This window comes from Salmo salar, chromosome ssa19, assembly GCF_905237065.1.
Source record: "Salmo salar chromosome ssa19, Ssal_v3.1, whole genome shotgun sequence".
Lineage (NCBI taxonomy): Eukaryota > Metazoa > Chordata > Actinopteri > Salmoniformes > Salmonidae > Salmo > Salmo salar.
In genome coordinates, this window is record NC_059460.1 from 63959537 (window position 1) to 63974824 (window position 15288).

Sequence of the window (15288 nt, forward strand, 5' to 3'; positions counted from 1 at the left end):
AACTGACAACTGAAGTCAGCCTGCAGGCGCCCGGCCCACCACAAGGAGTCGCTAGAGCGCAATGAGCCAAGTAAAGCCCCCCAGCCAAACACTCCCCTGACCCGGACGACGCTGGGCCAATTGTGTGCCGCCCTATGGGACTCCCGATCACAGCCAGTTGCGACACAGCCTGGGATTGAACACGGGTCTAAAAGTAAAACATGTACATTTTCGCTCCTCACTAATGGAATTCTTGTTACTGTTTTCCTGTTTTTAGTTTGTCATGAATAAGCTTATCATCATATCCCCTATTTGCACAAAATATTTACTTGCCAGCTTGCAATACAATATTTCAACCATTAGCAGATGTGCATACGCATGGTCTAAACCCTTCAAACTCAACTCTGGACCTTGAAGCCAGTTCCACAGCATTTTTTCATTGTTCCCCTTTAAATCAGGGACTGACTTAGACCTGGAACAACAGGTGTGTGCAATTAATGATCAGGTTGAACAGAAAACCAGCAGTTTCCATCCCTCGTAGGGTAAAAGTTGAATACTCCTGGTCTAAAGTTTGTGGGGAGGTTATATTTTGTACATACGTATATAAATAAGGCCCCGGGGCTCTCCAACCCTGTTCCTGGAGAGCTACGACCCTCTGGGTTCTCTCTCTAACCCCAGTTGTAACTAACCTGATTCATATTAACCAGCTAATTATTAGAATCAGGTGCACTAGATTAGCGTTGTAGTGAAAACCTAGAGGACAGTAGCTCTCCAGGAACAGGGTTGGAGAGCCCTGCACTAGACATTACCTCACCATACATACCCTTGTCAGTGGGGCACTCTTGAGGACTGGTGATCATCAACCAGAAAATTTGCCATGTCTTACTACAGAAAAGTATGAGCCTTTTGGGTAAACCACTGGGGGTAAATCTCAGATAAAAACATACCCTGGTCAAAAGTCGTGCACTATGCAGGGAATAGGGTGACATTTGGGACAGACATAGTACAGGGAATAGGGTGCCATTTGGGACACAAGTGCTTTAGTGAGTTGTCATCAGGGATCATTAGAACAGTTCCTGGAGTTACAGTAGTACAACATCAGAGGCCTGTTCAGGTTGGTGCCACATAATAGAACATTGAGATAGAAATTGTGGAGAAGATATGATTATGTGTCAGGTAGACTAGGGATTGTCAGCTGTATTAGTAACATTTTTATCTGAACAGATGTCTTTGTTCTAAACATTTCACCTCTGAATATTGGCCAGGTTTCTTTTTTGTAACATCCTTAAATTCTAAGGTTGGTCAATTCAACACCAGGAAGAGATATCTAACTTCGTTCAAAGAGGTTATCAACTTGCTTCCTGGACTGAGCAGTAGTATTAGTACACTGTTGTCATTTAACAATAATAACTACCAGTAGTTTTCACTCTTATCATAGTAGGTAATATGAAATATGTAGCCCAACCGGCCGCAAGGTGGTATTATTCATTTTTTGGGGTTGTTAATACTGCCATCTTGAGGCCAGGTGAGCTATGAAATATGTAGACAAATTGAATATGGAACAATATTGTTGATAAGCGATGTCTCCATTTTGAGATTGTTTCTATACAATATGAAGTCCCGTTTTGACATTGCCTTCATTTTAGCTTCCAGTGAACTAAAAAAACTCCCACCGTGACTAAAGCAAAGGGTTGATATGCTTGTTTTGGATTCAGACAATATCATAAGGTGAATGTCAATGGTTTATAAAAAGCACATGGTAAACAAAATAATAATAAAGCAAATAATATGATTCAGAACAAAACTGTTTTTAGTCTAAGTCCTCTGTTACTATTCCTGATTTTCCTGTAACCCTCTTCCCCCACATATCACTTCCTCTGGCTTTCAGTGAAGCCACACACACACACACGGGGGTCTACTTCAGGGGTAGTGTTATCACACACGCGCTCGCCCTCTCACACACATTGAGTCAGTTCATGATGGTCATCCACAGCAATAACAGAACCTTGAGGAGAGACATGAGCAACACATACTCTTTCTTCATTGTTCACATGCTCACATACAAAGGCGTGGACAGAATTTAGAATGCACACACACGGTGAGATGCATACACAAAGTGCACATAACAATGGCACAGCAAACACATGGAAAGAGAGTTATACTTTGTATGAATTCAAGCTATTACAATTTAGTTGTCAATGTTTAGTTCTAGAGAGCAACATAGGAAAGGCAGATGGTTAAGCGTGGCAAAGGAAATGGTAATAAGTTACAAGCCTACAGATTGTGTAATGTACGTACACAAACAACAAAATTACAAGGCAGGGTGTTACATGTAAGGCAAAAGTGGAGAGAAAACATTCTCCAGAGTGGTGTGGTAGCATCGAGTAGTGTGTGATATTGAGACCATGGGTACAATGCATCCAAACACATCCAAAACTGGGGGGCGGGGCACACACAGTAAACCAGGTGTTATCAGTCACGCCCTGTGTCTGACCCTCACTTGTTAAGTACAATAGGTTCACTGCACAGTACACTCCCCCTGTCCACAACTCTACCATTATTCCGCTCCCATCTCTCCTTCTCCTCACACAGAAAGGCAATCAAGGTGAATAACAAATAAGACTTCCTTTACATGATAGCAACACCAACCCCCCCCAACAAGTGATCATAACTGAGAAAACCAATCAACACAACAATGTCAAATAAATCCTAAATGGCAAAAAATACCAAATCTCATTTGAAAATCCATTTTAAAAGAAGCAGCAATGGAAATAGCATAGGCACAAAAATAAAGGTGAGATGGCGAGAGAAAAAAATAATAAAACAGTCAGCTGGAATGGCCTCCAAACATACTCCCTGGTCCCCTTCCCCCCACTCCAGAACAATATGCTGGCACCCCCACCCTGACAGCGGGCACCTCTCTCCCTGTGTATGTAAGGCCACTTTTGGCACACACAGACTTGGGCACATGCAGTGTTGTGCCGGGAGTGGATTCCACTTATGGGTGGTAGTGGAGCCATCTGGTGGCTGCAGCTTCTATAACGTAAACTCAAACTGTGCCCTCATGGACAAGAGGGTTATGTTTATTAGGGCACACCGTTTCTCATTTGACAAGTTCAGATGGAACCGCTCCGTTTCAGACCACTTTCTTCCGTTTCGTGCCTATTGAACATGACCCAGGAATGAAGGCCCGTTTTCGATCACTTTCAAAATGTCTGCCTGATTTTGACACAGCTAACATCAAGCCTACGATGCCTATTCTGTAGAGGCCTTCAATCAAATCGATATGCATGTGTACGATTGCTGGTGGATACCCAATGTTCATCGGGTCTACTGTGTAAATGTCCAGGATGAATCAATATAGTATTTAGATAAAGTTTGATGACAAAGGGGCCTTATTTATCACTCTATACAAGGCAAAGCTTACTGAATGCAAACATCAATCAAGTCAAGAAAAATCTAATGTGAAAAATAAATATTTCAAATCATTTCATCAACCCCTCAAAAAACATGAAAAAGTCAACAACAAAAAGTCTATACTTTGATGGAATTCATAGACAAGCAGGTGCAGTGCAGGTAGCCATGGTGACTTAGCTCCACCCCATTCTGGTGTCCGGCTGCCTTGATTGGTGAGTGAGGAAAGAGGTGGGGTTAAGTGGTGAGCTCCTGCTACTCCAGTTTCACACCAGTCTTCTCTGTGTTGAGTAGATGGAGACTGTCGTCTATCAAGAAACTGTAGGGGGGGGAGAGATGAAGTTGGTTATGGAATAGAGGTGCAAAACGAATGCAAGCCTAGATGTTGGATGATGATTGTGTAAAGGTCGAGGGGAAGCTATTGAAAGGTTTCAAGTGCTGTCCTTTTATGGATTATCCATGAGGACTACTTTTGGAGTAGAAGAAATTGAGTGAGCCCTCTGTTTATAGCTTTCAAAGACATGAAAAAGTGCTCTGTGGAGTAAGTGGGAGCAAGTAGCCATTACAATGAGCCTGTCCTCCCCATTTCTCTATCTACCAGCTTCCACTGGAATAGGTCGATAGACAAGAGGTATACGTGCCTGTAAAAGAGGAAATGCACAGGCACAGTGCTGAGGTGCCAGACTGCATGGGCATCCAGGACCCAGAACAGTGGCGGGAAGTCGAGCAGCTCCAGCAGGGCCAGGCCATGGAGCAGCACCACCACCACGCCACACTTCCACCAGTAGGGGAGTGTCCGCCGGTTCTGCCAGCACCAGCACAGCCACCACAGCAGGTTCACTATGCCTGTGGGAGGGATAGGGACCAGGAGGTGGTGGAGAGAGAGGGTGGAGGGGGTAGGGGATAGTGTGGTAGGGAAAACGAGAGTGATTGAGACTAACCACAAGCAGGGAAATGCTAAAGTGAATGTTACCATGGGAACAATTGACTAGAATTAAATATTTGTGTTCTTTGCTTGTTATGGATTAAGGTAGGGTTAAACGTACCTATGGTGGCGTTGGCAGCCATGTTGTAACCATAGTCGAAGCTGACGAAGGTCAGGTAAGACACGTGGGAGGTGAAGGCCAGGATGAGCAGAACCCCTACCATGCTGGACACCCCCGGCCTCTTCAGCCCCAACGTCCTGGGGAGATAGAAGGGTCAATGTCATATCATACATTGTCCTAAAATATAACCATACAGAGGTTAATAATCACCTTTCATATTTTCCTTGTGTTTACGAGCCATCTATTAACAAAACCAGGAATAAAGCACTTTATGGAAGGACATTTTTGTTGCCGACCGCAACATCTATGCATGTATATTAACATAAGATAAACATAAATATTATCACTCATGGCTTATTGAGGTCTATTCTATACTGATGCAGTTTGCCTTTGCCAATGGTCCTTCAGTGTTTTTACCGTACGTCATAGGGGTTAATCAACAATATTCTTGAGGAAAAAGTATGAGAAAAAAGCCTGTTTGTAATTTACCTCACACAGCATAAGTAAATGGAGTAGAGGATGACAGCAGATGCACAGAAGTAGTCCATTTTCTTGAAGAAAGATAAATACAAACAAATTGGCAAATATATTTTTGGTTTATAAAACGGTTAGTTCTGACCAACAACAAAAAACACTGAAGAGATCATCCTCGACCTCGAGGGATTGGTGATGAGGTGTTAGTTATTGACAACAATCCATGGCAAATGCCTGTTAACAGTTCCATCTGAATTATTACGCTGCATCCTAATTCATGAATTGAAAAATGTTCATAGAAAATAAAATGGGTCGTTTTCAACTCATGAATTGAACACCACAAAAATGGTGACTGGTGACAGATGAAATCTGAGGATCATACAGTTTAATGGCAGTACAAGACAACAATGTCATTAGACCCTAGAGCTTGGTTAATCTGATTAGCTAATTGCCTGTTCGTTTTAAAAGATTGAGTGGAAGTTTTCTCTTGTCCTGGCAGATGGTTTGGCATTGAATGAACCACACTGTAGCTTAAAGTATGTTGTAGCTACCCGTAAGTCCAAACTGATTGTCAGGGTTGGGGCTTTTACTGCATCCAAATTTCACTCAATTGAGAAAAACTGCATTTCTATTGAGAAATGTGTCCAATTCAACAGGAATTGAAGTGGAATTGATTTCTACCCTGGTTTCTCAACGTATGCTATGTGTCACAGATGGCTATACCCTAATTGTAACACATGCTGTATTAACCACTTGCTGTATGAAGGTTAGGTAGGTTATGACCATTACCTCAGTGAGATAGGTGTCCCGGGTGTGGAACACTGTGGACCAGAACCAAGCATTGAGAGAAACCTGAATAAAGAGAACTTATTAAAAAAACAAGTTTACATAAGTAAATATGAATAAGCAAAAAGGTTAAGTTAAGTTTCTGAAAACTTAAATTCATGAAACTTCCGTACACTCAAATGCACACATTACAATGTATAGGAAAATGCTACAATGGTGTAAGTCTTGGTGGACCTCTGTCTTACACATGACACACTCACGAAACAAACACATTCAAAACACACCAGAGAGAAGGCGGTGATGGTGTAGTACATGGGGCTCTGGCGTGGCACAGAGCTGCGGTAGCGCAGCAGCATCAGAAGGCAGGCCAGGCCGTTGAGCAGAGAGGCTAGAGCAGATGCTGGCTCCTCGAAGCACAGGAACCGCGCAAATGGCCACTGTAGAAGAGAGCGGGACAAAGAAGGAAAGAGTGAGACAAAATAGAGTGACTCCTAGTCTCTCATCATCCCCATATATATATAGCCTAGTGGTTAATTTCCAAACCTCTCCTTGAGTACCCCCAAACCGTTCCACTAATTTGATATATTGCAGAACAGAAAGAACAGTACTAGCGCACCTTATCCAACTAATCAAGGACTTGGACCACTTGAATTAGAAGGGCTAGTACTGAACAAGAGCTGCTAGTTAAATAAAAACACACACACACACACACACACACAAGTTTGGGGTCACTTAGAAATGTCCTTGTTTTTGAAAGAAAAGCACATTTTTTGTCCATTAAAATAACATCAACTTGATCGGAAATACAGTGTAGACATTGTTAATGTTGTAAATCACTGTTGTAGCTGGAAACAGCAGATTTTTGATGGAATATCTACATAGGCGTACAGAGGCCCATTATCAGCAACCATCACTCCTGTGTTCCAATGGCACGTTGTGTTAGCTAATCCAAGTTGATCATTTAAAAAAAGGCTAATTGATCATTAGAAAACCCCTTTTGCAATTATGTTAGCACAGCTGAGAACTGTTGTCCTGATTAAAGAAGCAATAAAACTGGCCTTCTTTAGACTAGTTGAGTACCTGGAGCATCAGCATTTTTGGGTTCGATTACAGCCTCAAAATGGCCAGAAACAAAGACCTTTCTTCTGAAACTCATACATCAATTCTTGTTCTGAGAAATGAAGGCTATTCCATGCGAGAAATTGCCAAGAAACTGAAGATCTCGTACAATGCTGTGTACTACTCCCTTCACAGAACAGCGCAAGGCCCCGGTGCACAACTGAGCAAGACGACAAGTACATTAGTGTGTCTAGTTTGAGGAACAGACGGCTCACAAGACCTCAACTGGCAGCTTCATTAAATAGTACCCGCAAAACACGTCTCTACATCAACAGTGAAGAGGCGCCTCTGGGATGCTGGCCAACTAGGCAGAGTTGCAAAGAAAAAGCCAGATCTCAGACTGGCCAATAAAAAGAAAAGATTAAGATGGGCAAAAGAACACAGACACTGGACAGAGGAACTCCACCTAGAAGGCCAGCATCATAGTTTCCAGGTGTTTGATGCCATTCCATTTGCTCCATTCCGGTCATTATTATGAGCCATTCTCCCCTCAGCAGCCTCCTGTGATTGATACACTATCCAAAGTGTAATTAATAACTTCACAATGCTCAAAGGGATATTCAATGTCTGCTTTTTAATTATTTTTTTTACCCATGTGAGGCATTGGAAAACCTCCCTGGTCTTTGTCGTTGAATCTGTGCTTGAAATTCACTGCTCAACTAAGGGACCATACAGATAATTGCATGTGTGGGGTACAGAGATGGGGTAGTCATTCAAAAATTATGTTAAACACCATTATCACACACATAGTTAGTCCATGCAACTTATTAACTGACATGTTAAGCACATTTTTACTCCTTAAGTTATTTCGGCTTGCCATAAAAAAGGGGTTGAATACTTATTGACTTAAGACATAGAGTTTCATTTTTTATTCATTTGTAAACATTTCTAAAAACCTAATTCCACTGACGTTATGGGGTATTGTGTGTAGATCAGTGACACAAAACCTAAATGTAATCCATTTTAAATGAAGACTGTAATAACAAAATGATACAGACAAGAAACAATTGTTATATTACTCAATCATTAGTCAGCTTTTGACATTATTTTTTAAATGTTATGGTCAGCATGGATTTGAGTTGCTGTAGTAGTTTGTTCCACACAACAGTGCAGGTGTATAAAAAGGTGTTCTGAGAAGTTAGGCTCTTTAATGTAAGACTGGCATTAGAGTCTCTGGCGTTGTATTGGTAGAAATCTCTAATATAAGTAAAATAATTTGATAGGTACCTGGGGCTGAGTCAGTAACAAATCTGTGGAACAGTTTAATTAATATGACCCTTTTCTCTACAGATAGCCAGCCTAGCTGCTTAAAATGCTTCAGTACAATTCTCACCAGCTTGTTTTGATTGGTTTGTAGCTTATTCTTTAGATGTTTGGGTCTGCTGGTTAACCAGGATGTGCACACATAATCAAAGTGACACTGAACTAGCACACCTGCCAGAGTCCTTAGGGTGTCACTATCAAAATATGTTGATGTCCCAAGCTAGGAATTTACATTTTTGGTTTAACATTGTTAAAACCTTCAGGAACAGTTTCACCGGTTAGGTACCTATTCAGTTCACACTCATGGTAACTGACTGAGGTTTTGTGCCCACTTTGACACTAAAACCGAGGGACTCTGTTTTTCTAAGATGCAGAAAAAGTTTGTTATCCCGAAAGCCATTTATTGACATTGGATAACTCTGCACTAAGGAGCTCATGGTAAGGTTGACCATAGAATGCATAGAACCATACCTTTCCATGGAACTGTGGGATGCTGTAGCCTTCAGCCTGGTACAGTCCCACTGTTTGCCACATGCACTGGTACCGGCAGTCATCACGACACGTCCAGCCTGGACAAGGGACAGAAAGCTGGAGTTAGAACACACACACACAATGAAATAAATGGGCAGTGTTCAATTACAGCCTATGGGTTCACTCTTCTTTTTGACTCTGACCTTGCTTAGCAAGAATAAAGTGGCTTTGGTGGTCATTCCTGACAATCTACAGCAGTAAGCCAACTTATCTGATGGAACACAACACCATAATGGTCATTGATAGTCTGTAGTTAATTGATTTGACAGAAGCCAAATGGGCTAAGGCTTGTTGCATCACAGATAATTCATTAGTAGCACCAATTCAAATGCTCAACTGGCTTTAAAACTTCATGCAGTACCTCATGCAGTGATCACCAAAATGCAACACTCTTGAGTATACGAACAGCTAACCAATGCAGAACAGGCAAACCAATGCAGAACAGGCAAACCAATGCAGAACAGGCAAACCAATGCATTTAAAATGACAGTAATACGCATTTTAAGCATTTCTCATTTCCACACTGATAACGAAATTGGTTAGCTAGCTACGATATCAGTGGATGCTGCTCTAGTAGTAACGTTAGCTGCGGGGCGACTGGTTCCCCAACGCGAACTAGCTAGTTTTTAAACTTCCAGAACGTGGCAGCGGCAGAAAACCCTCACCTGTCAGCGCCATGTAAGGCGCCTGTGTAGACTGAAAACCTCTGAGCCGAGCTCCGGTGCAGTTGGTCCGGACACATTGCGTGACACAGCCTTGGTAAACTGGCTCCTTGTCGCCTTGGGAGGCATTCACAGCAGTCGCGGAGAGCAGGAGAAGAGCGACGATTGCCAGGGCAGAGTATATGACAGCTGTGCAGGGGGGCAGTGGCGAGGCCATAGTCGTAGAGTCGGCACGGGGTAGCGACCACAGCGGCATTTCATGTCACCCAGAGCCGACAACAAAGGCCCAGCTTTCCATACCCAGATCACCAGAACATCGTTCCACCTGCGGTAGTCGAGTAGGTCCCGAAGTGTCTTTGCGGATCACTGCCCTATGGGTACACTGATGTACTTTTCACCCTGCTCCTAGCCGTGCAGTTTTCCAAATTCCGGACCAGGAAGTGAGAATAAACATGCGCACTGCGCATGCCGGTGGTTGATAAAGAAAAAAAAGACGAGAGTCAAAGATTTTTTTTTCGAACTAAACCAAGAGCCTGTCGTTTCCAATCGGAGCAAATGAGTCATAGTGGGCAGAGCCAAGCACGAGCTCCTATTGGCGTGACATCTGCATTTTCGTTAGGGAACGCCTACTTTGAAGTGCGCGTGTGCAATAACTCACATCGCCTTCGCGCACCTTCTAAAACAACGCGATTTTTCTCCCTAACTTTTGCAAAGGGTTAAAACTACAAAACTTAGTCCACTCTGTTCAAAACAGATTTTTGGTTTTGGGAATATAAATCTCTGTATTGAGATCAAATGTTTCATCGATGAGAACATGCGCTGAATGTCGGCCAAAATCCATTTCGATCCATCTTCTGCCACTGCTCGCCAGTGGGCTTCCTCTCACTACCATATTGTGTAGTGAGTGGAAATACCAAGCGAATGCTTCACATTTATACATCTGCTGTTTCATTACAGTTCTATCTGTGCTAAAATACCACAGAATGAGTAATAATACTCGTAAAATTTAACGGTCAAATAGGGAAATGGTTCCAATCGTTTTTCACCGTGGTAAAATTGGTTTGAGTTTCGATATTCGCCATACATTCGGACCTTCAAACTTCAATAGCTCGCGAACGATTTGAACTACATACCTCAGGGTTGGCTCTTTATGAAGGAAAAAAGGTGTACAGCGTTGCACGGGTCTTATTTCCCGATTCCATCCCGAGTTTCATAATCACAAGGCAAAGGTGTAGGCAGCCTGGCACACAGTCAATGTAACTATACTGAACAAAAATATAAACGCAACAATTTCAAAGATATTACTGAGTTACAGTTCATATAAGGTAAATCAGTCAATTTAAATACATTCATTAGGACCTTATCTGTATTTCACATGACTGGGCAGTGGCGCAGCCATGGGTGGCCTGGGAGGGCATAGGCCCACACACTTGGGAGCCATGCCCACCCACTGGGGAGCCAGGCCCAGCCAATCATAATTTGTTTTTCCACACAAATTCTCTAAAATGACGTTGGAGGCGACTTATGGTAGAGAAATTAACATTGAATTATCTGGCAACAGCTCTGTTGGACATTACTGTAGTCAGGTATCCAATTGCACGCTCCCTCAACTTGAGACACCTGTGCCATTGTGTTCGGTGACAAAACTTTAGTGGCCTTTTTATTGTCCCCAGCACAATGTGCACCTGTGTAATGATCATGCTGTTTAATCAGTTTCTTGATATGCCACACTGGTTAGGTGGATGGATCATCTTGGCAAATGAGAAATGCTCACTAACAGGAATGTACACACAATTTGACAGAAATAATACTTTTGTGCTTACGGAACATTACAGCTCAAGAAACATGGGACCAATACTTCACATGTTGTGTTTATATTTTTGTTCAGTGTAGTTTAGCGGGGATAGGAGAGCGGTGGCCATTTCTTTCTTGCCAAGGGCGGCAGAATGTACAGGTCTGCTTTGCAGACAATCTTTTTTGGGGGGTGGGGTACCAGGAAGAAATTCAATCTACTTTCACCCCTGAATTAATTTTACCTTCATTTACTAGTTCATTTTTTGACTTTAAATTTCAATAGGTCCTTGATCACATGACCTAGACACCTTAAACCGACTTTGTATTGTTCATAGGGTAGAGAACAAAATTGTAGGAAAACCAAATGGTGTGCAAAGGGCTTACACAATTTCATACAAATATTGTTAAAAAAGTACAGTTTCAATAGCTTTTCAACCATGTGACTTACCAACCCAATTTTTCCTTATGTAGAGAGGCATGTTGCAAAAACCCTTTAGTTGTTTTCTCATACAATAATTTCAATTTTTTATATATATATATAATATATACACACACACACACACTACCGTTCAAAACTTTGGTGTCACTTAGAAATGTCCTTATTTTTGAAGGAAAATAAAAACAATTGTCCATTAAAATAACATCAAATAGATCAGAAATACAGTGTAGACATTGTTAATGTGGTAAATGACTATTGAACCTATAAACGGCTGATTTTTTATGGAATATCTACATTGGCGTACAGAGGCCCATTATCAGCAACCATCACTCCTGTGTTCCAATGGCACGTTGTGTTAGCTAATCCAAGTGTATCATTTTATAATTTTAAAACGCAAAACACCAGTCTCAACGTCAACAATGAAGAGGCGACTCCGGGATGCTGGACTTCTAGGCAGAGTTGCAAAGAAAAAGCCTTATTTCAGACTGGCCAATACAAAAAAAAGATTAAGATGGGCAAAAGAACACATACACTGGACAGAAGAACTCTGCCTAGAAGGCCAGCATCCCGGAGCTGCCTCTTCACTGCTGACGTTGAGACTGGTGTTTTGCAAATACAATTTAATGAAGCTGCCAGTTGAGGACTTGTGAGGCGTCTGTTTCTCAAACTAGACACACTAATGTACTTGTCCTCTTGCTCAGTTGTGCACCGGGGCCTCCCACTCTTTCTATTCTGGTTAGAGCCAGTTTGCGCTGTTCTGTGAAGGGAGTAGTACACAGCATTGTACAAGATCTTCAGTTTCTTGCGAATTTCTCACATGGAATAGCCTTCATTTCTCAGAACAAGAATAGACTGACGAGTTTCAGAAGAAAGGTCTTTGATTCTGGCCATTTTGAGCCTGTAATCGAACCCCAAAATGCTGATGCTGCAGATACTCAACTAGTCTAAAGAAGGCCAGTTTTATTGCTTCTTTAAATCAGGACAACAGTTTTCAGCTGTGCTAACATAATTGCAAAAGGGTTTTCTAATGATCAATTAGCCTTTTAAAATGATCAACTTGGATTAGCTAACACAATGTGCCATTGGAACACAGGAGTGATGGTTGCTGATAATGGGCCTCTGTACACCTATGTAGATATTCCATAAAAAATCTGCCATTTCCAGCTATAATAGTCATTTACAACATTGACAATGTCTACACTGTATTTCTGATCAATTTGATGTTATTTTAAATGGACAAAAAATGTGCTTTTCTTTCAAAAACAAGGACAGTTCTAGGTGACCCCAAACTTTTGAACGGTAGTGTGTATATATACAGTTGAAGTCGGAAGTTTACATTCACTTAGGTTGGAGTCATTAAAACTCCTTTTTCAACCCTTCCACAAATTTCTTGTTAAAACTATAGTTTTGGCAAGTCTGTTAGTGGGTCAGAAGTGCACATACACTAAATTGACTGTGCCTTTAAACAGCTTGGAAACTTACAGAAAATTATGTCATGGCATTAGCTTCTGATAGGCTAATTGACATAATTTGAGTCAATTGGAGGTGTACCTGTGGATGTATTTCAAGGCCTACCTTCAAACTCAGTGCCTCTTTGCTTGACATCATGGGAAAATCAAAAGAAATCAAGCAAGACCTAAGTTATTTTAGTCTAGTCTGGTTCATCCTTGGGAGCAATTTCCAAACGCCTGAAGGTACCAAGTTAATCTGTGCAAACAATAGTACGCAAGTATAAACACCATGGGACCAAGCAGCCATCATACTGCTCAGGAAGAAGACGCGTTCTGTCTCCTAGAGATGAACGTAATTTGGTGCGAAAAGTGAAAATCAATCCCAGAACAGCAGCAAAGACCTTGTAATGATGCTGGAGGAAACAGGTATCAAAGTATCTATATCAACTGTAAAACGAGTCATACATCGACATAACCTTAAAGGCCGCTCAGCAAGGAAGAAGCCAGTGCTCTAAAACCGCCATAAAAAAAGTCAGACTACGGTTTGCAATTGCACATGGAGACAAAGACCGTACTTTTTGGAGAAACGTCCCCTGGTCTCATGAAACAAAAATAGAACTGTTTGGCCATAATGACCATTGTTATGTTTGGAGGAAAAGGGGGGAGGCTTGCAAGCCGAAGAACACCATCCCAACCGTGAAGCACGGGGGTGGCAACATGTTGTGGGGATGCTTTGCTGCAGGTGGGACTGGTGCACATCACAAAATAGATGGAATCATGAGGTAGGAAAATGATGTGGATATATTGAAGCAACATCTCAAGACATCAGTCAGGAAGTTAAAGCTTGGTCGCAAATGGGTCTTCCAAATGGACAATGACCCCAAGCATACTTCCAACGTTGTGGCAAAATGGCTTAATGACAACAAAGTCAAGGTATTGAAGTGGCCATCACAAAGCCCTGACCTCAATTCTATAGAAAATTTGTGAGCAGAACTGAAAAAGCGTGTGTGAGCAAGGAGGCCTAAAAACCTGGCTCAGTTACACCAGCTCTGTCACGAGGAAGGGGCCAAATTCACCCAACTTATTGTGGGAAGCTTGTGGAAGGCTACCCGAAACATTTGACCCAAATTAAACAATTTAAAGGCAATGCTACCAAATACTAATTTAGGGTATGTAAACTTCTGACCCACTGGGAATGTGATGAAAGAAATACAAGCTTAAATAAATAATTCTCTCTACTATTATTCTGACATTTCACATTCTTAAAATAAGATCCTAACTGACGTGAGACAGGGAATTTTTACTAGGATTAAATGTCAGGAATTGTGAAACACTGAGTTTAAATATATTTGACTAAGGTGTATGTAAACTTCCAACTTCAACTGTGTGTGTGTGTGTGTGTGTGTATGTGTGTGTGTATGTATATATATATATATATATATATATATATATAAAATATACATACACACACACACACACACACACACACACACACACACACACACACACACACACACACACACACACACACACACACACACACACACACACAGCATTCAGAAAGTATTCAGATCCCTTGACTTTTTCCACATTTTGTTACGTTACAGCCTTATTCTAAAATGGATTAGTGGATGGATTTTTCCCTCAATCAATCTACACACAATACCCCATAATGACAAAGCAAAAACTGATTTTTAGACATTTTTGCAAATGTATTAAAAATCTAAAACTGAAATATTACATTTGCATAAGTATTCAGACCCTTTACTCAGTACTTTGTTGAAGCACCTTTGTTAGCGAACACAGCCTCGTGTCTTATTGTGTATGATGCTACAAGCTTGGCACACCTGTATTTGTGGAGTTTCTTCCATTATTCTCTGCAGATCCTCTCAAGCTCTGTCAGGTTGGATGGGGAGGTTCGCTGCACAGTTATTTTCAGGTCTCTCCAGAGATGTTCGATTGGGATCAAGTCCGGGCTCTGGCTGGGCCACTCAAGGACATTCAGAGACTTGTCCCGAAGCCACTCCTGCATTGTCTTGGCTGTGTGCTTCGGGTTGTTGTCCTGTTGGAAGGTGAACCTTCGCCCCAGTCTGAGGTCCTGAGCGCTCAGGAGCAGGTTTTCATCAAGGATCTCTGTACTTTGCTCCGTTCATCTTTCCCTCAATCCTGACTAGTCTCCCAGTCCCTGCCGCTGAAGAACATCCCCACAGCATGATTCTACCACCACCAAGCTTCACCACAGGGACGGTGCCAGGTTTCCTCCAGATGTGACGTTTGGCATTCAGGCCAAAGAGTTCAATCTTGGTTTCATCAGACCAGAGAATCTAGTT

At 41.9% G+C, this 15288-nt stretch overlaps 1 protein-coding gene across 1 annotated transcript; it reads right to left on the reverse strand.

Annotated features, from left to right (window-relative positions):
* Positions 1-1703: 1703 nt before the first annotated feature.
* Positions 1704-9767, reverse strand: pgap3 (post-GPI attachment to proteins phospholipase 3). The gene is made up of 8 exons (XM_014158616.2): positions 9278-9767; positions 8553-8650; positions 5984-6136; positions 5703-5765; positions 4929-4990; positions 4440-4576; positions 4035-4239; positions 1704-3712 (listed from the first exon to the last, which is right to left on the reverse strand). Exons 1-8 carry the CDS (start codon positions 9528-9530, stop codon positions 3649-3651), a joined length of 1035 nt encoding a protein of 344 aa, XP_014014091.1. The 5' UTR covers positions 9531-9767; the 3' UTR covers positions 1704-3648.
* Positions 9768-15288: the final 5521 nt, after the last annotated feature.